Source organism: Pseudophryne corroboree, chromosome 3, assembly GCF_028390025.1.
Source record: "Pseudophryne corroboree isolate aPseCor3 chromosome 3, aPseCor3.hap2, whole genome shotgun sequence".
NCBI classification, from domain to species: Eukaryota; Metazoa; Chordata; class Amphibia; order Anura; family Myobatrachidae; genus Pseudophryne; species Pseudophryne corroboree.
Window position 1 is genome coordinate 88,470,595 of NC_086446.1, and position 23,581 is coordinate 88,494,175.

General features: G+C 47.7%; 1 protein-coding gene across 7 annotated transcripts in view; it reads right to left on the reverse strand.

Annotated features, from left to right (window-relative positions):
* LOC135057044 (gastrula zinc finger protein XlCGF26.1-like) overlaps positions 1 to 23,581 on the reverse strand; it is a 353,457-nt gene that overhangs the window by 232,014 nt on the left and 97,862 nt on the right. For 2 of the 7 annotated variants that reach the window (XM_063962911.1, XM_063962910.1), the window contains exon 7: positions 15,225 to 15,461. The exons of 4 other annotated variants lie outside the window; for them this stretch is intronic. In XM_063962911.1, coding sequence (XP_063818981.1) covers positions 15,225 to 15,461 — 237 coding nt within the window. The remainder of the gene's footprint in view (positions 1 to 15,224; positions 15,462 to 23,581) is intronic. One more of the 7 variants, XM_063962913.1, reaches the window with a different exon arrangement.

The following is a 23,581-nucleotide window of genomic DNA, read 5'->3' on the forward strand; positions in this document are numbered from 1 at the left end:
AGAATGTGATATCACCCCTGGATTTATTCAAGGAGAGACGAGAGAAAATCATTTGTGAGGTCATGTCCGATGACAATGAGGCATTGGGAATCGATCTCCACCAGTGTGCGACTTGCAAGTAGTGAAACAGTTCTGAAGTGGGTAGAGAGAATTTAAGTTGAAGGGCTGGAAAAGGCAGTAGAGAGAGTCCGTCGCGAAGAGCACTTAAACATGTTATACCTGCTTGTTTCCATTTAGAGAGATTCAGATGGGGTATCATCTTTGTGAGTGTAGTGATGGAGATTTGGGTGAGACAACTGGTAGGGGTCTGTAGAGTGGCAGATAGTTTGTCCCAGGATGTTAGCGCAGCTTGTGTGGATGGAAGCAGGTATGGAAAGGCAGGCCGGAGCCTATTGGGAATGCGGAATAAATCTGCAATGGGCAACGGAAGGGCTCGAGTCTGTTCAAGGTCCACCCAACCTATCTGGGTGTTGACATCAAAATAGTGTTTAAGAGAAGCCAGGAGACAGGCTTCCTGATATAGGAGGATGTTAGGTAGGTATAGACCTCCTAGTGCTTTAGGCAGGACTAAATTAGAATGTGCCAGGGAAGGCGGCTTCGAGGACCAAACATATCTAGTCATTATAGAGGAACAGGTCCGGAGGGCCTTCTTTGGAAAGTTATATGGAATCGTGCGGAACAGGTACATTAATTTGGGGAGAAGAGACATTTTAAAAGCAGCCATATGGCCTAACCAGGAGACCTCATAGGAGGCCCAGGAATTCGCCAATATAGAAATCAGCAATAAACCCGTCAGGGCAAGGGGCCTTGTTTCGGGGAGAGGTTTTAATAGCTTTAGAGATTTCAGCAGGGGACCAAGGGGCATTAAGTGATGACAACTGCTCCTGGGTAAGAGTGGGAAAGGGAAGATCATCTAGAAAAGAAGAAATAGAGAGAGGAGTGGGTTGGGGAGTTGAGGAGTCATCCAGCAAGTTGTAGAGTTTGGCATAGTATTGTTCAAAGAGGTTTGTTATGTCCTTAGGGTTTAAGACTTTTTGTTTTGAGGGGGAGTAGAGAAATTTTATTTTGTTTCTAGCTTGTTGGGCTCGTAGTTTGCGGGCTAGCAGTCTACCAGATTTGTTACCTAGGAGATAAAAAATTTGCCTCATCCTATGCAATGCCGCATCTGTACGAGCAAGCAGCAGTTGTTGGAGACGGCTACGTACATTAGATATTTCTTTTTTAAGAAGTCTGGAGGGATTAGCTATATTCTCTGCTTCAAGAGCAATCAGTTCATCTTCTAATTTCGACTGCAATTGGAGGGCTTGTTTTTTGAGGGTGGCACCAGCCTGGGTAGCCGCGCCACGAGTAACTGCTTTAAAGGCGCACCAGTGGTTCACAGTAGAGGTGTCTAGAGGGGAATTAGTAGCTAGATAGGAGTTTATGGAGTCAAGGATAAGTTTCTTGGACAAAGGGTTATTCAGGAGGTAAGGGTAGAGGCGCCACTGTCATAAAGGGTGCTGGGTGGGGGGCGTGGCTACGGCGGACATGGAGTAGCACACGGGTTGTGTGGCTCTCCGGCAATAATATCCGCATATTACATCCTGTGTCCCCCCCTGGGTCCAAAGATAGCCCCAATACCTTTGTGAAGCTGTGGAGGGACCCCTGTGTCGATTCGGGAGCCGAGTGTTACACTCCCGCTGCAGCTGGACTGTTCTGAGTGAGCGGGGCTCCGGGACCTGCCGTACCACGTGACAAGCCGCTCTCCTCTCTCCCCGTGCTGCCGCGCTACACACTGCCTGTGTTCGCTCCCGCTGCCGCCGCTGTGTGGAGCCGAGGCGCCGGGGACACTGTGTGCGCTCGGCCTGACCCTGCTTGACTCCGGGGAAATCCCTGCTGCGGCGCTGCCGCGGGTCCCGCCGCCGCTCCCCTGCTCTAAAGCCACAGCTCCTGCTTCCCTGCCTGCATCCTGGGGACATATTTATGCTACTGGGGGGGCAGACGCACTCTGGGGGAGCTTCCCTGTATATAGGGTGATACACATATTATATTATATACAGGCTGCGTGTGGCTCCTATGTGGGGCTTCCCTGTTACCCTGCCATTGTATGGACTGTAGAACAGTGCAGGTCGACCTTCACCTTATCCTGGTGGCCCTTTGCAGATGTTATTGCGGCCAGAGTCAAGACAGGCTGTAGCTGGTCAGATTTGATATACTGCCTTCCCTACTGGCAACCTCTGTACAGTTTGATATACTATTTGTCGAGGCAGCGGCTGGACTGTTTGATATACTATATAATTCACACGTAGCAGCTGGACAGTTTTGATATACTATAGTTCCCTGCTCTCCACCATCAGCTTGGCCATAATGGTGAAACCACAGCAATCTGCCGCGGCTGCGGCGAAGTTAGAGAAATTTGCCAGAAACCCTCCGACGCGGTCTCATCAAGGGGAGGTGCAGTCGACCTCGTCGCCGCCTTCTCCGTCAGCTGGCTCCTCTGTGGAGGCTACAGATGCCGCTTTGCAGAGGGTGCTGGATGCGGTCACGGCCAGCGAGGCCCGCTTGGCCGACAGGATCGGTCAGGTCCAGGCGGAATTATCTATCATACACCAAGATCTCCAGCGAGTGCGAGAGAGAGTCGGTGAAGTTGAGACACGCACATCCACTCTGGAGGACACGGTTACACCACTCGGTAGACGTGCTTCTGCTCTGGAGTCACAGATGTCGGAGGTACATAAAAAGATGACAGATATGGAGGGAAGATTGAGACGGAATAATGTCCGCTTCGTCGGACTCCCTGAGAAAGAGGAGGGTACCTCCCCCGAAAAATTTCTTGAGAAGTGGCTGCTGGATACGTTTGGAGCGGAGGAGTTCACATCACACTTTGCGGTGGAGCGCGCTCACAGGGTTCCGATGCGTCCATTACCACCAGGGGCACCACCCCGTACGTTCATTGCCAAGCTGCTTCACTACCGGGATAGAGATGTGATTCTGAAATTGGCCCGTACTAAGGGCCCTCTGAGGTGGAACAGTTCTCCGATATCAGTCTTTCCGGATTTTGCTATAGAAGTTCAGAAGGATAGAGCTCAGTTTACCCCCGTGAAACGCAGGCTGCGTGAACTGAACATCCCCTATGCCATGCTTTTTCCGTCTAGACGGCGGGTTGTTTCTGATGGAGAAACTAAGTTCTTCACGTCTCCCCGTGAGGCATCAGTGTGGCTGGACAGACGCTTTCCGGCACGGCGGGCGCTGGCTGCTGACTGAACTCACGCTTTCGGTTTCTCTATCTGCTAGTATACTGTTTCTCTTCTGCCTGCTATGTTTTTTTTTTTTTTGGGAGAGATATACAGTCACTGTTGGCGGGGGGGAGAGAATGATGGGAAAATCTTAAGACCTGTTGTTATGCTTATAATATGATGTTACGGTGCTCACTTCTATCCGTATATCTGTCTCCTGATGCCTCAGGCTAATATCCTTGTTCAGTTCTATATGTTATCTTCGGGGCCGCCTGGATATGTTTGTCCCGTTGTATGGTCCCGAATGCTTATTTAGATGGGGTTGTTCTGATGGTTTTTGTGGGGGGGGGGGGGAGACTTGAATTTAGCCGGAAGCTTCTCCTGCCTTGAAGTCACTGAATTCTTGGCCCCCCCTTTTTTTTTGGTTTCTTTTTTGACTTTGTAGAATGTGTAAAGGTATTTTTTGCCTTCGTTTTTAGGGATTGCTCTTTGGGAGCGTTGTTTGTTAGGGAATCAGGTATGCTGCAAGTTCTTAGTGGTATACGGGGTGGGGGTTTTGTTAAGAATTTATTGTTTTGTTTTTACTTTCTGATGTGCAATGTGCTTGTTTCTGATGTGCTTCTGTTACAGCTAATCATGGGTATAGTTTGCTGGATAGGTGCTGGGGGTGGCTGGTCGCGGGTCATCGGTTTCATTATCACGCTGCTTTGCTATGGCTTTGGTTAGATTTCTGTCCTGGAACGTGAGGGGGATCAATGACAAGATCAAGCGTTCCCTGGTCCTTAGACAGATCAAACACTATGCTTCGGATGTAATCTGTTTAATGGAGACCCACTTGGTGGGTACTAGAATTATGTCCCTCAAAAAGCCATGGGTCGGGTGGGCTTTCCATTCCATGCATACCGCAGCGTCCCGGGGAGTGTCGATCTTGATCAGAAAATCTGTTCCCCTCTTGCTTGATAGTGTACAAACAGATCAGTGGGGGAGGTATGTGTTTCTTAAATGTAAAATTAACTCCGTTCCTTTACTGTTGCTGGCTGTGTATGTGCCCCCTCCATACTCGTCTGACGTGCTTAAAAGGGCATCTACTTTCTTGGCTGCGTCCCCGGGGGTGGCTGCTATATGTATGGGTGACTTTAATAATGTTTTGAATCATGAGCTGGATAGGCTGTCTACGGCATCCTCCAACCCGCAGCCACGGCGTTCTCCATTTGCAGATACTGTCTCTGAGCTGGGCTTGATCGATCCCTGGAGATTGAAATATCCTGATCTGAGGCAGTATTAGTGTTTCTCACACTCCCACACTTCCTTCTCTAGGATAGACTTGGCTCTCCTCACTCGGGAGCTCCTGCCTATGGTTCATGGTGTTAAATATGAGACTAGGGGTATTTCGGATCACTCCCCTGTATCGGTACATATTGACTTAAGCTGTCAGAGGGGCCAGGCAGTATGGAAACTTAACCCTTTCTGGCTCACGCATATGGGTGAGGGATCCGAATTGGAAGCTAGCTGGTTAGAATTCTTTGATTCTCATGCAGAGACTACCGATATCTCCTTACTGTGGGATACCTTTAAAGCCTTCCTGAGGGGGACGCTGATCGGGAGAGTGGGTGGTCTTAAATCCTCTTTTAGGAAACGTGAGACTGAACTGGAGGCTCGGGTTATTGATTCTGAGATGGTATACATACAGGATGGCTTGGACACCTCCAGATCAGACTGGCTCCATGCTCAGAAGGAATAGAAAGAGTATCTATGGGGGAAAACCCAGCATAGGCTTCTATTCTCCTCCCATGTCCAATACGCTACAGGGGATAAACCGGGCTCATATTTGGCTAATCTTGCAAGAGGGGACCGTTCCTCTCACACGGTGGTAAAGGTGGTGAATTCGGCCAGAACAGTGTTGGATCGCACCCCCCAAATTGTCACGGAATTCGTATTATATTATCAGGCGCTATATAGCTCCAAACTAACATGTTCCCCACTGGAACTGTGTAATTATTTAGATCGAATCCAGTTGCCTTGCATTTCTAGTGAGGCTAGAGATCTTTTAGATGCTCCTGTATCGTTGGAGGAGGTAGAGGCAGCCATCACCGCGTCTCCGGATGGTAAGGCCTCCGGCCTTGATGGTATCCCATCGGAGTTGTATAAGAAACACACTAATTTTTTTGCCCCTCAACTGCTTAAGTTATTTAACACTATATTTGCGCAAAATGTGCTCCCCCCTTCTATGGCGGAGGCATTGATCATAGTGATTCCAAAGCCGGATAAGGACCCTGAGAGAGTCGAGTCATATCGTCCTATCTCTCTATTACCCACGGATGTTAAAATCCTGGCCAAGGTCCTGGCTTCCAGACTCAATCAGGTTATAACCCAAATCATTCACCCGGTCCAAACAGGCTTTATGCCTGGTAAGTCCACAGCCGTTAATTTAAGGCACTTGTTCACTCATTTTCAGGTTTCGCATGGGGAGGCCTGTTCTTCTGTTGTAGCCTCTTTGGATGCCGCAAAGGCCTTTGATTCAGTGGAGTGGGCCTTCCTATGGGAAACTATGAGTAGATTTGGCATGGGTCCCAATTTTATAAAATATGTTAAATTGCTTTATTCTCTGCCCATGGCCAGGGTCTCAGTGAACGGATATGTATCAGGTCCCTTCCCCCTGTCCAGGGGAACGAGACAAGGCTGCCCTTTGTCCCCCACCTTGTTTGCTGTTGCTATTGAACCATTGGCATGTTTGATTAGAGCTAGTCGAGATATTCTGGGTATTAGGGTGGGAGCAAGGGAAGATAGAATAGCATTATATGCTGACGATCTCTTGCTGTTCGTTGATGATTATGTCTCCTCTATGCCCATAATTCTGGATATGATAAATACCTATGGACACTTCTCCGGGCTCAGAATAAATTGGGACAAATCCACTATCACTCCACTTAGGGGTCCAATCCCAGTAGCCCCTTTGATCCATATCCCGCTTAGGTGGGTAGACTCTTTCAAATATCTGGGTATATGGGTATCGAACGACCCTTGTACTTATGTCTCTCTTAACATTATGCCGCTGGTTGATTATCTCCGTTCGAAAGTTAGGGTTTGGGGGACTTTGCCTCTGACTACTACTGGTAGGGTCAACTTGGTGAAAATGGTGTATCTACCTAAGCTCCTCTATGTCCTTCAGCAGTCACCTATATATATTGGTTTAAAAATATTCAGGCAAATTGACAGCTTGCTGTCTTCCTTGATTTGGGCTAGCAGAAGAGCACGGTTGAAGCTTGATACCTTGTCTAGACCAAGATCGGTAGGGGGCTTAGCCCTCCCTATTTTTAAATTTTACTATTACGCAGCACAGTTAGCACATGTTTGGGAATGGGTGACGGACTCCGGTAGTCTCACTGTACACTCCCAAATGTTTCTGCAGGAGTATCGTGATGGCACGCCATTACAGTTGCTACTCTGTGGGAATGTTAAACTATCTAAGGTCCCTATAATAAGACAGGCCACTCTTGTATGGAAACAGGTACATGCTGCCATGAGGGGCCAGGGTATAGATCCAGACACTCCATTAGATAATGTCCTTGGTTTCCCAGAATTAGCTTCCCTCCATGTTAGGGAGGTATGGGGGAGGTGGGGTGTAACTTGCTTGGGGCACTTGTACAATGGCGATACCTTGAAGTCCTTTCAACAGCTCCAACAGGACTATAATGTACCCTCTTCTTACTTCTATCGGTATTTACAACTGAGACATGCGATTAATGTACAGTTTTCTAATACCCCTCCAATGATTCTAGACTCCCCAATTAAATCACTCTTGCTGAGTCTGGGGGACGGGCATTTGGTTTCCAATATATATACAGGTATGCTTCAATCTCACTACTCTGACCCGTTGTCCTCTCTTAGAAATAAATGGGAATCCGACCTGGGACCAATTTCAGACGCGATGTGGGAGGGAGCTTTATGCTCTCCACGGTTGTCTACCACCACCACTAGATATCAGCAAATCCAATTGTTTATTATACATAGAGTGTTTATGACACCGGTGAGATTGGCCCGCATAGGCGGTACTCATTCTACCAGATGTCCTAAATGTGGCAGTTTGGATGCTGATTACTGGCACGTTATATGGCTTTGCCCTAGGATAGCAACATTCTGGTCTGGTATTATTGATATCATAGTGTCTACTGGAATTCCATCGGTTGTGTGTACTCCGGCGGTGTGTGTGCTGTCGGCCTTGGAGGACGATGCCCTGGACGCTCCTAGCAAAAGATATCTGATTAATCTATGTGCCCTGGCTAAGGTGTGTGTCGCTAGACTATGGCTAGCTAAAGATGCTCCCACAGTACAGACCTGGGTCTCGCTTGTTACTGAAACGGCCGCTCACGAGAAATATGTATATATGGCCAGAAAAGCGAGGAACAAGTACTATGACTTGTGGGGCAGATGGCTTAGCTCTCCTGACTCAACGAACCAGAATAACGGATACTCACCATTGTGTGACTAATATGGGGGGGTGCTGGAGAGATGGGACGCGTTCCGTGGGGAACATGTAGAGTTATGTAAGAAGGGTTTATACTAGCAGCAGTGATTTCTCCTCAGAGCATTTGACCTCATTGCCCTTGGGACCCGAGACCGGCCCCCAATTTGCCCGCACTCGTAGATAGGGGTTGTATATTTGTAGTTAGCTGGCTGGATATCTGAGAAGTACTTGACTACTATATTTGGATAATTGCCTTGATATGTTATTTTGTCCTGATCTATAAATGTATGTTTAAAGAGATAAACCTGCACATCGCACTTATATTGTCTGTATTGTTTTTGAATTGGGAATCTGCGTATTCCCTTGCGTGGAATTTTGTTGTTGTTTTTTTTTTTGCTTTCATCCCCTTTTTTGTTTAGTGGTTTTTGTTTTATTGTTTACAATGCAAAATGAAAAATCAATAAAAATTATTGAATTAAAAAAAAGGGTGCTGGGTGTCATGAAGGTTCCATTTCCAGAGGACGGGGGCATGATCAGACCAGGTGATTGGAAGGATATCTATATCCCTAGTTCTCTGTAGAGACCATTTGTCACACAGAATTAGATCTATTCTGGAATAGGAGTTGTGAACCGAGGAATGGAATGTATATTCCCGTCCCGTGGGATTACGGTTTCTCCATATATCGTATATATCAAATTCTGTGAGCAAATTGCGGAAGGCTAGGGAGGGGCCGGATTGGGCAGATGGGATGGGGTGAGAGGGATAGCGAGATTTATCTAATTTCGGGTCTAAAACTAAGTTATGATCCCCCAATATGACCAGAGAGCCTTTAAGCGATTTACGTATCGTGAGGAAAAGTTTACGTAAAAACGGTACTTGGTTAGAGTTGGGGGCATATAGGCAAACTAGTGTAGCTGGTTTATCGACAAGGAGGCCCGTTAAAATCAGGTATCGGCCATTTTTGTCCGAGATCTGAGAATGGAGGACAAAGGAAACATGTTTGCTAAACAGGATAGCCACCCCGTTGCGTTTGAACGGGCCATTTGCAAAGTATCCTACAGGGAAGTTGCTGTTTTTAAAAAGGGGAGGGTTAGCAGAGGTGAAATGGGTTTCTTGTAATGCAATTACATCAGCTTTTTGTTGTTGGAAAAAAGAGAGTGCCAATCTGCGTTTGTTAGGTGAGTTCAGGCCTTTAACATTAAGAGAGAGAAGATTCAACATTGGAAATACATGTCAGAAATGAAATAAAGAAATCTAGACAGAGCATTGTAGGTGGGAACATGTAAAAAATCTGAGTACCACAGTAAATGTAGAACAAAGAGGAGTCTGGAGCTCGGTAGGGAAAGGGGCAGGTGTCTGAACCAGGGAGTGGGGAAACAAAAAAAAAAAGGTCCGGTATATTGGACCTGCATGACTACTGCAGGGGAGGGAGAACAAAAATACGGGAACTTGCAGTAGTATATAAAGGGTTGGAGGCGGGCTGGCGGAGCAGACACCGCCACTTCAACATAACCTGAAAAAATGCAAACATGTATAGTAAATCACGTAGAAAAACATGGATAAAAGCATAAGGGGCGAGAGCACAGGATCGTCTGTAAGTGTTACTAAGACAGAATAACGCCCCTTAACAAATAAGATAAATCTAGACGACAACTAATAACATTGTAGAAGAAGAACCAATGAAAAACAAGAAAAAGAGTGAACCTGTAACACATAAACCTGGATAAGAATAGGCAAATGAAATGAGCAGCAACGTCAGTAGGGCTTTCCATCTCAGTAGAGGGAAAGGTGTCTAAAGCCTCAGAGGGCCAAAGCACAATTGGAAGGACCTAACATAACTATCACATAGCTCAGGTATTAGACCAGTCGTGGCGAACAGCAGAAGTACGCGGCGGTGCAGCCGACTTCTGAACGGTAATGTCCCAGTCCATCAACAATTTAACTCCCGCATCTAGGGAGGATACGATGAAGGTAGAATCCTCGTAGGTAATTATCAATTTAACAGGGAATCCCCAACGGTACATGATGTAATGTGATCTGAGGGCGAGAGTGATGGGTGCAAGGGCCCGCCTCTTTGCGATGGTGACAGCAGAGAAGTCTTGAAAAATTTGAAGACCCCCCTAAGGTATCTGAATTTTTGGATTCTCTAGCCGCTCTCATGATACGTTCCTTAACGGGAAAGAAATGGACACGGAGGAGGGTGTCCTTAGGGAGGTCAGAAGAAACGGTGCGAGGTCTGGGAAGGCGGTGGATGCGGTCAATCAGGAGCTCTGCAGAGTCCGCAGCAGGGAGTCATTTTTTGAATAAGGCTGTGGCATAGGGTTCTAGCTCAGAGTTGGTGACCGAGTCCGGTATGCCCCTGATCTTGATGTTGTTTCTTCGCGACCTGTCCTCCATCTCCACCATCTTTGATTTAAACTGGTCCAGCTCCCGTTGCTGGAGGTCATGGGAGGAGACTAGTTCGTTATGGGATGTAACCAGTTCTTCAACCTTGCGTTCCAGGTGGTCAGTTCTGTTCCCTATTGCTACCAGCTCGGTCTTGACCTCGCGGACAGCAGAGGTCAGGTCTTTGGAGAGTTCTGACTTGAAGGCAGCCAAAATCTGGCAGAGGGATCTCACTGTCAAGGGTGCATCAGATTCACAGTCAACTCCTGAAACTGTGAGAGTGGAGGATAGGAGATTCGACATCCCAGGGTCCGGCATGGTAGATGGAGAGAGGGCGCTTTGTAAAGGGGAGATCTGAACGGGTTTCTGGGGGGGGGGAGATTTTAGGAGGCACCGAATCTTTGTTCTTTTTTGGAGGCATTCCTCGACGCCAGGGAAGTATCCAGATGTTGAAAAGAGGTGCACCGACGGAACGGGGACCGAATGGAGGATATATGTGAAACAGGAGCACTCAGTCACATTGGTAATCAATACATGTTGATTAAGTGAACAGAAGTGGCGGTGGAGGGAGTAAGCAGCTCTCACATTTCGGGGGTTTACTCCCTTAGGCACCTGGAGGGTTGTAGGGCAGTTAGCTTGAAAGTGTGGCAGGGCCGTAGATGAGTGACACCAGTACAGGGATCAGCTCCGCACCAGGGGAGAGAAAGTTCAACGTGGAGAAGCGAAGCTAAAGACGCACAGGACACTTCGTCTTGCTGGTTGCCTCTAATACAGTGGAGAATGAGCCGACAGGAGCGGCCACTTTCTTCTCCGGGGCCCTCTGGAGGGCAGCTCCTAGTAGAGAGATGGGCCACAGGAGTGGGGAGTAGATGTGCGTCGGACCTGCGTGAGAAAAGGACGCCAGTTCTAGCGGCGCTATATCGGGAGGAACTATTCAACGGGAGCACCCTGTCACAGGAGCAGATGGTAGCAGGGAGAGGCGTATCGGCACTGATCCTCCAAGCCGGGAATGTGGCACTTGTGGGCAGGCACCAGGACCGTAGTCCACAGTGCCTTGGCTGTGACAGGGCACAGGTAGTTGGGCTGTGGAGCAAAGTCTTGATTGTGCAGGGCCTCAGAGGGGTGAGTGAGCAGGCACACTAGTGGGGAGAGGCAGAGGCAAGTGAAAATGCAGGGGGACGCTGGTTACAGAGTGCATAGGAGGGTCTGGCACTGAAGAAAGCTCTGAACTTACAGTTTGGGTGTACCAAGATGGCCGCTGCCAGGTGTACAGGCAGGAGAACTCCTGGAATAACTGCAGCTGCTGAGGGCTCAGAGGGTGCCAACCCACTTCCAAGTGTGCCCGAGGGGTCTGTGGAGGTAGGAGGTGAAGTGCCCACAGGTTGGAGCAGGCAGGGGAGCAGCCACAGGTCCCGTTTTGGCTGTGATCAGGTCCTGGAGCTCGTTTCTGGGGAGGCCTTCAACTCGAGGCCCCGGCTTCAGGGTAAGGAGTAGGCCCCAGGCAGGGAGCTGTGTAAAAATCCACTCTGCGGTACCCCTGAGCACAGGGAGGTATCCACAGCTGTGGGCAGAGCTGAGCCAGAGTAAATAAGCACAGGGGTCTGCAGTAATAGGTGGCTTTTAACCCCGAGGGTGCAGGAGCTCTAATAAATCACAGCCTCTCAGAGCTGCATCCAGGCCACGCCCCCGCTCGCTTTAATTTTTTGATAACATATCGCCCTGGGTCAAAAAACATCAAGGCTGATGCGCTCTCGCGGAGTTTTGCTCCAATCCAGGAGACCACCGAGGAGCCGTTGCCCATTGTGTCCCCATCATGTATTAAAGTGGGCATTACCCACGACCTCTTGTCATTAGTGCTTAGAGCACAGGAGCAGGCTCCTCCAGACCTTCCGGTAGGTCTTTTGTTTGTGCCTCCTAGGTTAAGACAGCGAGTGTTCCTGGAATTCCATGCCAAGAACTCAGGAGTTGCTATCTAGGGCGGTGTGGTGGCCCTCGTGGCTAAGGATGTGGATCAGTGGGTTCGGGCATGTGACATCTGTGCCCAAAATAAGACTCCTAGAGGGGTTCCTGTTGGCCCATTACATCCACTCTCTATTCCATCTAAGCCATGGACCCACATTTCAATGGATTTTGTGGTGGACTTGCCCAAATCCTCTGGGATGACAGCCATCTGGGTTGTCGTTGACAGGTTTTCGAAGATGGCGCACTTCGTTCCACTGGTTGGGCTGCCATCGGCCAGACGCCTGTCTGAATTATTTATGCTGCATGTTGTGCGTCTCCACGGGTTGCCACTTGATGTGGTCTCTGACCGCGGATCCCAGTTTGTGGCCAAATTCTGGAGGGCATTTTGTTCCGATCTCCAGATTTCTGTCAGCTTGTCGTCAGGCTACCATCCGCAGTCTAATGGGCAGACTGAAAGGGTGAACCAGTCCTTGGAGCAGTTCCTCAGGTGTTATGTCTCCAAGTGTCAGACTGACTGGGTTGCTCATCTGTCCATGGCGGAGTTTGCCTATAACAACGCGGCTCACTCTGCTACAGGGATCTCTCCCTTCCTTTGTGTGTATGGGCATCATCCTAAGGCCAATTCTTTTGACCCCCTGGACTCCACGCCTGGTGGTTCCTCTGTGGTTTCGGTCCTTAGAGGTATTTGGAGGAAAGTGAAGAAAGCCCTTGTGTCTGTGTCATTAGTGACCAAAAAGGTTTTTGATAAGCGGAAAAGACCCTGCAGCTTCAAATTAGGAGACTTCGTCTGGTTGTCTACCAAGAATTTGAAGTTGAGACAGCCATCTCATAAGTTAGGCCCCCGGTTCATCGGCCCTTATAAGATCACCAGGGTTATCAATCCGGTGGCATTTCAGTTAGATCTGCCCCGTTCTTTGGGTATCAATAAAACATTTCATTGTTCCCTTTTAAAACGGGCGATTAGTAATCCTTCTTCCAGTGGAAGACCTTCCCCTCTTCTTATACGTGGCCAGAGGGAGTTTGTTGTTGAAAGGATTCTTGACTCCAAGATGGTTCGGGGTCGGCTGTCATTTTTGGTGCACTGGAAGGGGTATGGCCCGGAGGAGCGGTCGTGGGTGCGCAGTTGTGATCTTCATGCCCCCAGATTGATACGCTCTTTCTTCTCGCAGTTCCCCGATAAACCCGGTGGTAGGGGTTCTTTGACAGCTCGTCAGAGGGGGGTACTGTTAGGGTCTCCTGTCCTGTGCTGCCACGTCGTCATGGCAATTGGGAGACAAGTGCTAGCGGAGTAACCTGAGCGCAGCTGATACTCCGGTTCGGGTCTTTTGCTGTGCAGTGGTTACAGGCTCTGTGCACGGCAGGGGATCCGGTGCTGGTTTTTGTGCTCACAGTCTGTGAGGTCTGAGTGGGGCGTGGACAGCACCTGCTTTATAAACCCTCTTCTCAGGTTAAGCAGATGCTGCTGAATCTTTGTTGGTTAGTTAGTTCCTGAAAGTTAGCCAGTACTGTGTAGATTTGTATTTGTTGTTGCTTACTGCAAATAGGCCTGGGGATTTGGTACTACACTCTGCCAATCCAGACCTAGCAGTAAGACTGGAGTCAGTCGTTTAACTTGCTGGGGTTCTTTTGCTACTCTGTGAACTTAGCAAGTTTGCAGCTGTATTCTCAGACTTGCCTGCCTAAATCCTCTCTCACTGTGCAAGGTGGTCAGGTGTCAGTTTAGTGGCAGTAAGCTGAACCTGTGCACTGCAAGTGAGGATTAGGATTGTGGAGACTCTCCTTGTGTCTATCATTCCATCTCTGACCAAGGAGTTTACTGCCACACCCGTTGGTAAATCTTTAGGGTTTTGCTGTTGCCCTTAGCAACAGCATTTCGGGTTCTCTACGTATTAAATCACAACATCTCGCTTCTTTCCATATGAACATTCCTAATACTAGGGAGACACCCAGTTTCTTAGCCTCTGGACTTCTCTGTTCACTTTGTGTTTATTTTGTTACCCTATCACCTTCTGTGTACGTAATGTCATTTTCCCCAGTCTGTCTGTGAGTTCATTTGTTTTGCATCCCTATCCGTTCAGACACCGGTACATTCCTGCAGGCACTGGTGTGCATAACAGTTCAGACACCAGTACATTCCTGCAGGCACTGGTGTGCATAACAGTTCAGACACCAGTACATTCCTGTAGGCACTGGTGAGCATAACACACTGGAGCGTTTAACAGCCCTCAATAACTCAGTGATGTTAATATACCTTGGCGTATGTACACTTTGTAAATGTTTTCATGCCTGCTTTTATTATTTACATTAATGATACACACAGATTTTACAATATTTAGTATTGATGCAACCCCGTTTCATGTAGATCAGCTCATTGAAATTTTATTTTTTCTACATGAGCTTTCTGGTGTCTACGAAAAGTTGTATTATCTGAAAAACATTTCCCACACTCAGCGCATGTAAATCATTTGTCACCTGTGTGTGTCCTGATGTGTAACAAGATGTGATTTCCGTATAAAACATTTCCCACACTCAGAGCATGTAAATGGTTTCACACCTGTGTGTGTCCTCTGATGTGTAACAAGATGTGCTTTCTGTATAAAGCATTTCCCACACTCAGAGCATGTAAATGGTTTCTCACCTGTGTGAATTCTCTGGTGTTTACAAAGATTTGATTGGTCTGTAAACATTTTCCCACACTCAGAGCATGTAAATAGTTTCTCACCTGTGTGTGTCCTCTGATGTGTAACAAGATTTGATTTATGTATAAAGCATTTCCCACACTCAGAGCATGTAAATAGTTTCTCACCTGTGTGAATTCTCTGGTGTTTACAAAGATTTGCTTGGTCTGTAAACATTTTCCCACACTCAGAACATGTAAATAGTTTCTCACCTGTGTGTGTCCTCTGATGTGTAACAAGATTTGATTTATGTATAAAGCATTTCCCACACTCAGAGCATGTAAATAGTTTCTCACCTGTGTGAATTCTCTGGTGTCTACAAAGATTTGCTTGGTCTGTAAACATTTTCCCACACTCAGAGCATGTAAATGGTTTCTCACCTGTGTGTGTCTTCTGATGTCTAACAAGATGTGCTTTTCGTATAAAGCATTTCCCACACGCAGAGCATGAAAATAGTTTCTCGTCTGTATGAGATTTCTGATGTCTAACAAAAACGGACTGATGTGTAGAACTCTTACCAAACTCAGAACTGGATGATACTGTTTCATTTTTGTGAGCTGTACGGTGTGTTGCAACAGATGGTTCCCCGTGACTAGAGGGACCAGATAAACTATCTGCACTGGGAAGTTCTGGATGTATATTTAGGATAATGGGATTTTCTTCTGGAAAATCTTGTATGTTCTTATCTTCTTTTTTAAAATCTGGAGAAATAATGCAACCTTCCTCCGAGGTATTACTGCTTGTGTGCCCATCTACTGGAAACAAATGTATGAAAATAAGCAAAATTGTTTACACTGAGGAGCAAATGTTCATAGATGTCTCAGCACTTTCCTAAACTTAACATGTCTAAGACTGAACTGATCATCTTCCCACCATCTGAAGTCTCTTTACCTCCCTCTATTTTACTATACATTGACAACCTAACCATGGAGATCTCATTAACTCCGCCCTCTCCTTCAATCATTGTAAGCTCTAGTGAGCAGGGCCCTCTTCCGATTTGTGCTTCCTCTTCCCTGACCAATACTATCATCTCCTCCCCAATACCAACAGTGGCACCGATCAGTTAAGCTCCGTAAGCACTGCTTTTGTAGGTATTTTTCCTTTCTTTCATGGGGACACTGGAACCATGGGTATAGGTGGAGCTGGAGTAGCCTGGGCACCAAATAGTTCAAGCTTGTATCAGCAGCACAGGCTCCTCCTCCCCTATACTCCACCCTCTACCTTCAGCAGCCAGTTTCATTGTGGTGCCCAACAAAGCTAAGCACGTTTTATTAGCAGCTTTTGCTGTTAATTTTCTTATTTTATTTTATTTTTTTTAATTCGACAATTTTTATTGTAGATTTTTTTTTTTATTTACAATACAAAAAACCAAACATAACCTAAAACTTCAAGCATTGCTGATGACAACAGTATCATGCAACCTATATCTCACCGTGCAATAGTAAATAAGCATAATCGGACGTTATCTGTAAATAGACCTATAAGACACACCACTGCATTCCTATAGATAAAAATAGAACAAAAATAAAATAAAAAAATATACAACGAATTCCAATGTCATTATGTGGATCTGTCGTTATTCAAAAACTGTTGTATACATTCATATCCGGTAAAGAAAGTAGTAACTTGGGGTGAGAAACATAGTAAATAACATAATCATGCAAACAGTACAAATTCCTAGCCTCTACAGGTAGCATCGGGAAAAATTATGCAGACGCTAATCTCGCATCTGCAGATGTAGCAACTCTAACATATGGCGATGCCAACCACCTATCCCATATCGCATAATATTTGGTAATGACTTTCCTGGACATGTAGACAAATTTTTCATGTGCCACTGTAGTATTCACTAGGGCAATCCAGGAATCAATATCTGGGCCAGTAGGTGCCATCCACGACCGGGCTATAGATACCTGTGCAAGAGCACACAGGTTGATAACATAACGCCTGGAGGGGGCATCAAGCAACTCCTCATCCACCACCGCCAGTATACACACAGGGGGGGTCAGCACATTAACAGGTATACCAGTGGAAACCATAATCTTAAGTACTTCCCGCCAGAAGGCCTGAACCACCCCACAGGACCAAATCATATGCCAGAAAGTGCCCCCATCCAGAGTACATTTGGGACATCTAGAATCCATTCTTCCTCCGAATCTCATTAACCTCTCAGGAGTAATATAGACTCTGTGTAAAACAAAAAGATGCACCTGTTGGTAACGGACCGCTGTGGTCGCCATTCTAGAGGCACCCAGTGCATCCTCCCAGGTGTCAGTAGATATGGGCCCTAGATCACTTTCCCATCTAGATTTAAGAGAGAGAAGGGCCTCACCATGATAAGCACGTAGTAGAGCCGAGTAAAATATGGAAATAGTGCAATTTTGGAAATTAACAAATAGTTCCCGAACTGGCGTGTCCCGGAGCACCAAGGGGGTGTCCGCAAATTGAGTTTGGCAAGCATAGCGGAGTTGTAGATATCGATAAAAATAGAAGGTAGGAATATTATAATCCTCCTGCAATTGTTGGAAAGACTTAAATATACCCATATGATATAATTGCCCAAGAGACTGCACTCCCCGGCGGTTCCAGACCTCCCGTATCTGTAACGAAGCAAGCTCGTTAAGAGTATGTGCGTAAGCCATAGGCGTTTCCGGGTCCCAACCCTCTCCCTGGAGTAATCTATGCGTCTGTCTCCATACCATAATTGCTTGTTTGACAACGGGGAGGTTAAGTAGCGATACATTGTCACTCAACAGTAGTTGTAATGGGGTGCAATTCCGATCAGTTACATAGAGAATTCGGGAGATCAATTCATCTCTAGCAGGATCATGTAACCACTTACTGATATGTACCATTTGTGCCGCTAGATAATATAAACTGAATTTAGGGAAGGCCAGGCCCCCAGAGTTGCGTGGGCATGTAAGGGTGTCTAATTTTATTCTGACCCGGCGGTTAGACCATACAATAGAGGAAAGAAGACTATCTATTTTCCGAAAGGTTTTTAATGGGAGATAAACAGGGGAGTGTTGTAACGCACACAGCAACTTAGGCAGGGCCACCATTTTCACAAAATTAATTCTACCCGTTATAGTTAGAGGTAAAGTCCCCCACACCGTAATACGGGAATGTAAATAATCCATATGAGGTTTTATATTCAAGGAAAAGTATTGAGAAGGATTATTTGTGACCCAGATTCCCAAGTACTTAAATGAGTCCACCCAGCGGAGAGGGCGGGCCACGTGCGGGACATCAGGACAGACGCCACGGAAGGGCAGTATGCAGGACTTATCCCAGTTAATGGACAGGCCAGAGTACCCACCATAGGCGTCAATAACACGCAGCACGTGTGGCATGGTATTGCAGTAGTCTGATATAAACAGCAGAATATCATCCGCGTATAGAGCAATTTTGTCCGTGACGGGGCCCACCCGGAACGCCCCCACCCGCAAGTCAGAACGCACCAGACACGCTAAGGGCTCCACCGCCAGAGCAAAAAGAATAGGGGATAGCGGGCAGCCCTGCCGTGTACCCCTAGCTAGAGGAAATGCAGAGGAGATAAATCCGTTTATCGAGACCCTGGCTAATGGGGCGGAGTATAGTAGCTTGACCCACCGTATAAAGCGTGGTCCAATGCCAAAGCGGGACATAGACCCCCACAAGAACGCCCACTCCACTGAATCAAAAGTTTAGCAGCGTCAAGAGACACTATAACAGAAGTGTTGGCGTCCCTGCGAGGGCCCTGTAAGTGTGTGAAAAAGCGCCTAAGGTTAGTTAGAGTGGACCACCCCGGCACGAAACCGGTCTGATCAGGGTGGATAATTTGGGTCATAACAGAGTTTAGTCTGAGTGCCAGGATCTTGGCTAAGACCTTGACATCAGTAGAAAGTAACGAGATAGGTCTATACGAATCTACCCGCTCCGGATCCTTATCTGGTTTTAAAAGCACCATTATCAAAGCCTCTGACATAGAATCTGGCAGTGAACCGAATTACAAGTCATTGAACAGAGTAAGCAATTTGGGACCACAGAAGTCAATATGTTTTTTATAGAGCTCAATAGGAATTCCGTCTAGCCCTGGTACCTTGCCTCCAGGAAACGATTTAACGGCTGTTTCAATCTCCGTCAATGACCAGGGGAATCCAGGAATTCAACCGCCACATTAGAGAGCGAAGGCAAAGGTATACCGGCAAGATAATTGTGTATTTCTGTGAAATCAGCCGATAATCTCGTACTATACAGACTTTTATAATAAGCAACAAATTGGTCTGCAATTTCAGGGGTTTTCACATAAGCTACACCATCATCCCCGCATATCGCAAGGACAGTATTAGAAGATTTATCTGTCGCCGCTAAATGTGGTAAATAAGTAGCAGGCCTGTCGCCTGTGGCATAGTAAGAGTGTTGGGCATACAGCAAACGATATTTGGCTTTATCAGACAGTTCCTCCATTTGGATTGCGCAAGCAACCATGCGTCCTTGGAGGATACCAATCCATCATGTAAATATTGGAGTTCTAGGGACCTACAGGACGTTTCAAGCTCCAATTCTTGGCGTTTGTAGCCAGTTTTTAAAGTAGCAACCCGTCTAATTAAGGAACCCCGTATAAAGGCTTTAAATGCGTCCCAAAGGATTGTTGGGCTAGCAGTACCCCCGTTCAGCTCCAGGAACTCCCACCATGCATGCTCAAGCTCCGCACCTGTACCCATCTGTGAAAGCCAGAATGCGTTAAATTTCCAAAATAATTGCCCCCGGGTACCCCCTGTATCCAAATTTAATAGTATTGGTGAGTGGTCAGAGATACCTCTAGTTGCATACTGGACATCCACAATTTTAGGAAGTAAACAGGGGGAGACCAGGGCCATATCAATCCTAGAAAAGGAGGAATAAGTAGGCGAGAAACAGGAAAACTGGCGGGCAGCCGGATGCCGTGCCCTCCAGATGTCCACCAAACCCATACCCTCCACTAACAGTGCAAATCCACCCGGACGTGGACGAGGCACAGTAGTATTGGTGCTGAATCTATCCACACTGAGATCCATAACATTAATAAAGTCCCCCATGCAGACAGTGGGAATGTTAGGGTAAAAGGTCATAAAATCAGCGGCCTTGCGTAGAATCTCCGGAGAGTATGGTGGAGGAATGTAGACAGCTAACAATAATAAAGACATAGAATTTATCTGACATTTAAGAAAAATATATCTACCCCATTGATCCACCTGAATCTGACCCAAGACAAACGGGACAGACCTGCGAATCAGGATGGAGACACCTCTGGAATGAGAGGTATGTGTGGAGTGGTATGACCACCCGACCCAAGGACTTTTAAGAGATAAAACCTTGGCTCCCTCCAGGTGCGTCTCCACAAGACAAATAATATCTGCGGAATACTGCCTAATTTGCCTAATCACTAAGGCCCTTTTAATTTTATCATTAAGGCCCCGCACATTCCAGGATAAAAATTTTAAACTAAGTGATGCCATAATATATAATAGCGCCAAGTGCTAAATGTGCCCAAAACATTGAAGCTATATGAAAAAGCCACCCATTGAAAAAGGTTTCTCTGAACATATCGCAACAGCAATTCTTAAAAAACATCAACAAACTAAATCCCCTGTCCCCCCCCATACAACCCCCCACCCTGTATACCGGCCTGAACTGTGGCATACCTAATCCCTAAAAACCTCCCAACAACTAAAAAACTAGTAAAGAGGACAAAAGATACAGTGGCCAAAGGCAGGCATTACTCCCCCGCCCAGGCCTAACCCCCCCCCAGGGCCAAACAGGCACCCAACACCGGAAAACACAGGAGCCCAATATCAAGTGTAACATTTGGTATACTAACAAAGTTTATATCGTCCCCCTAGAAGGAAAGAATCAATAGACATCAATACAGCAACTGTATACATATATACTTAATGACAAATTGTAGCCCGGTCAGTGACCAGCATCAGCATTCAGTCATTTGTCAGAGCGCGCCCTGCCAAGAACTGCCGATCAAGCCACGTCGCCGCCTCCCGCGGGGTCGAGAAGAATTTTGTCTCTCCTCCCGCGACCACCCGCAATTTTGAGGGAAATAGCATAGCATAAGGGATATTAAGTTCCCGGAGGCGTCTCTTAATTGGAAGAAATTGGGCTCTCTCCTTCTGAATATCAACCGCAAAATCAGGAAAAACCGAGATCCGGGTACCATTCCATTTAAGTGGGCCTTTGGTACATGCCAGGGTAAGAACCATGTCCCGATCTCTGAAGTGAAGGAATTTAGCAATAAATGTACGAGGAGGAGACCCCGGCGATAGTGGCCGCATAGGGATTCTATGTGCTTGTTCCACCGCGAAGTGTGATGTAAATGCCTCCGTTCCAAAGAAATCTGTAAGCCACTTCTCCGGTGCAACACCCTCCTCCTTCTCAGGCAAGCCCACGAATCGAATGTTATTCCTTCTCAGACGCCCCCCCATATCAGTTAATTTTTTCTGCACTTCCGTCATCTGGGATTCAAGGGTAGTGGTGCGTCGTCCAAGTGGAGCCAGAGTATCCTCAACAGTAGAAATGCGGGTTTCCGCTTCCCCCACTCTCTCTCTAACTTGTTGTAGATCCGGATGGATTATAGATAGATCGGATTGCACTTGAGTGATCTTGTCGGCTAGCCTGCCTTCACTGGCATTAACTGCGTCCAGTACCCTTTGGATAGCATCCTCTGAAGCCTCAGGGGGATTGGAGCCAGCACTCGTAGCCGGAGAAGGGGGAGAGGAACCATCCTGTGACCCCTCCCCGCCCCCTTATTTTGCGCTGGGGGATTTCTAGCGTATTTTTCAAGCTTGGCCGCAGCCTGTTGATTCTTCCCCATAGTAATTTATATAATCACCCCTAGAGGGAGTTACAGCACTAAATGTGAAAGTTATGGTAAAACAAGCAGGCAGGCCTCCTGTCGGTGTTATATCAACAAATCAGGAAACACACAGTGGTGAGCCAGCAGCCTCCAGCTGGATATATATAATGAAAAGAGAAAGTCACAGTGATATAATCCAAGTAGTGAATATGCAGCCTTTGCACAGGCACACAGGGGTCACCCCAGACTCTAAAGCAGAACAGTAGGCTTTGGAGGGTTGCCCCAATTCAGTAGCTCCAGCAGGGGTTCCAGAGGCTGCAGCTGGGAGCACCAGGGAGGCTTATTGGTGTAGTCCGCCCACCCCCCACCCCCTCACCACCCTATTATGAGGAACAGGAGGATAGAGGTAGCAGGAGCGTGGCCTCTCTGGCAGGAGGCAGCAGACACAAGGGGGAGCAGGGGGCACACTCTGCCCGGCGGATTGAAGTGTTTATCCAGCGCGACCGCTCCGGCCGCATCCCCCAGCCACCGACCGGAAGTAGCGCGGCCAGCCGCGGCCTTAGCAGGGGGGTCCGGAGCCGTTCTCACAGCAGCGGGTCTGGGCGGCATCAGGAGGCAAGGAGCGCACACAGTCGCAGATCTCTCCCCGGCAGCCCGACAGAGAAAGCAGATGCAGCGCTCAGCGTCCCACGTGGCACAGCAGCACCCAGGCCGGAATCGTCCCACCGGCCAGTCACCCCCACAGGAGAGCAGATCGGGCAATAAACACTCTGGAGGACACTCTGGAGGGTGCACCCAGTAGCAAGGCAAGTCCGGGTCACCTTTTAACCCCGGGGGGAGCTTGCAGGATAAATGTACAGGAGGTTCGGGCAGGAGAGCTCAGCACACTACGTGCTACTCCATGCCCATCGTAGCCACGCCCCATTTTAGTTTATTTTTTTATTTTGACTTGGGCAGTTGGCAGCACAGCTCAACCACCAAGGACATAGTTAAAACCGGACGCCGTTAATAGCAGCAAGTCCACAGGGGTCAACTATGATGCCCATTCTTCCGTTTCTCTCCACCCCCACCATTTTGGCACGCTTCCTCCTACAGGGCAACTTGCAAAAGAGTCCACGCGCTCTCCCCATCACGTGGCCATTTTCATTTACTGCCCTTTTCTCTAACGTCCTAAGTGGATGCTGGGACTCCGTAAGGACCATGGGGAATAGCGGCTCCGCAGGAGACTGGGCACAACTATAAAGAAAGCTTTAGGTCTAACTGGTGTGCACTGGCTCCTCCCACTATGACCCTCCTCCAGACCTCAGTTAGAATTCTGTGCCCGGCCGAGCTGGATGCACACTAGGGGCTCTCCTGAGCTCCTAGAAGAAGGTTTATTTAGGTTTTTTATTTTACAGTGAGATCTGCTGGCAACAGACTCACTGCAGCGAGGGACTAAGGGGAGAAGAAGCGAACCTACCTAACTGGTGGTAGCTTGGGCTTCTTAGGCTACTGGACACCATTAGCTCCAGAGGGATCGACCGCATGGAACCGGCCATTGATGTTCGGTCCCGGAGCCGCGCCGCCGGCCCCCTTACAGAGCCAGAAGCATGAAGAGAACCGGAAAATCGTCGGCAGAAGACTTCAATCTTCACCAAGGTAGCGCACAGCACTGCAGCTGTGCACCATTGCTCCTCATGTACACCTCACACTTCGGTCACTGATGGGTGCAGGGCGCTGGGGGGGGGGGGGGGGGGGCGCGCCCTGAGGGCAATATATGACACCTTGGCTGGCAAATCTACATCATATATAGTCCTAGAGTCTATATAGATGTAAAAATACCCCTGCCAGTATTTCAGAAAAAGCGGGAGAAGTCCGCTGAAAAAGGGGCGGGGCTATCTCCCTCAGCACACTGGCCCCATTTTTCCCTCACAGCTCCGCTGGAAGGAAGCTCCCTGGCTCTCCCCTGCAGTCTGAACACTACAGAAGGGTAAAAAAGAGAGGGGGGGCACTAAATTTAGGCGCAGGATAGTTACATATATATATATTATATATATAAAAAAGCAGCTA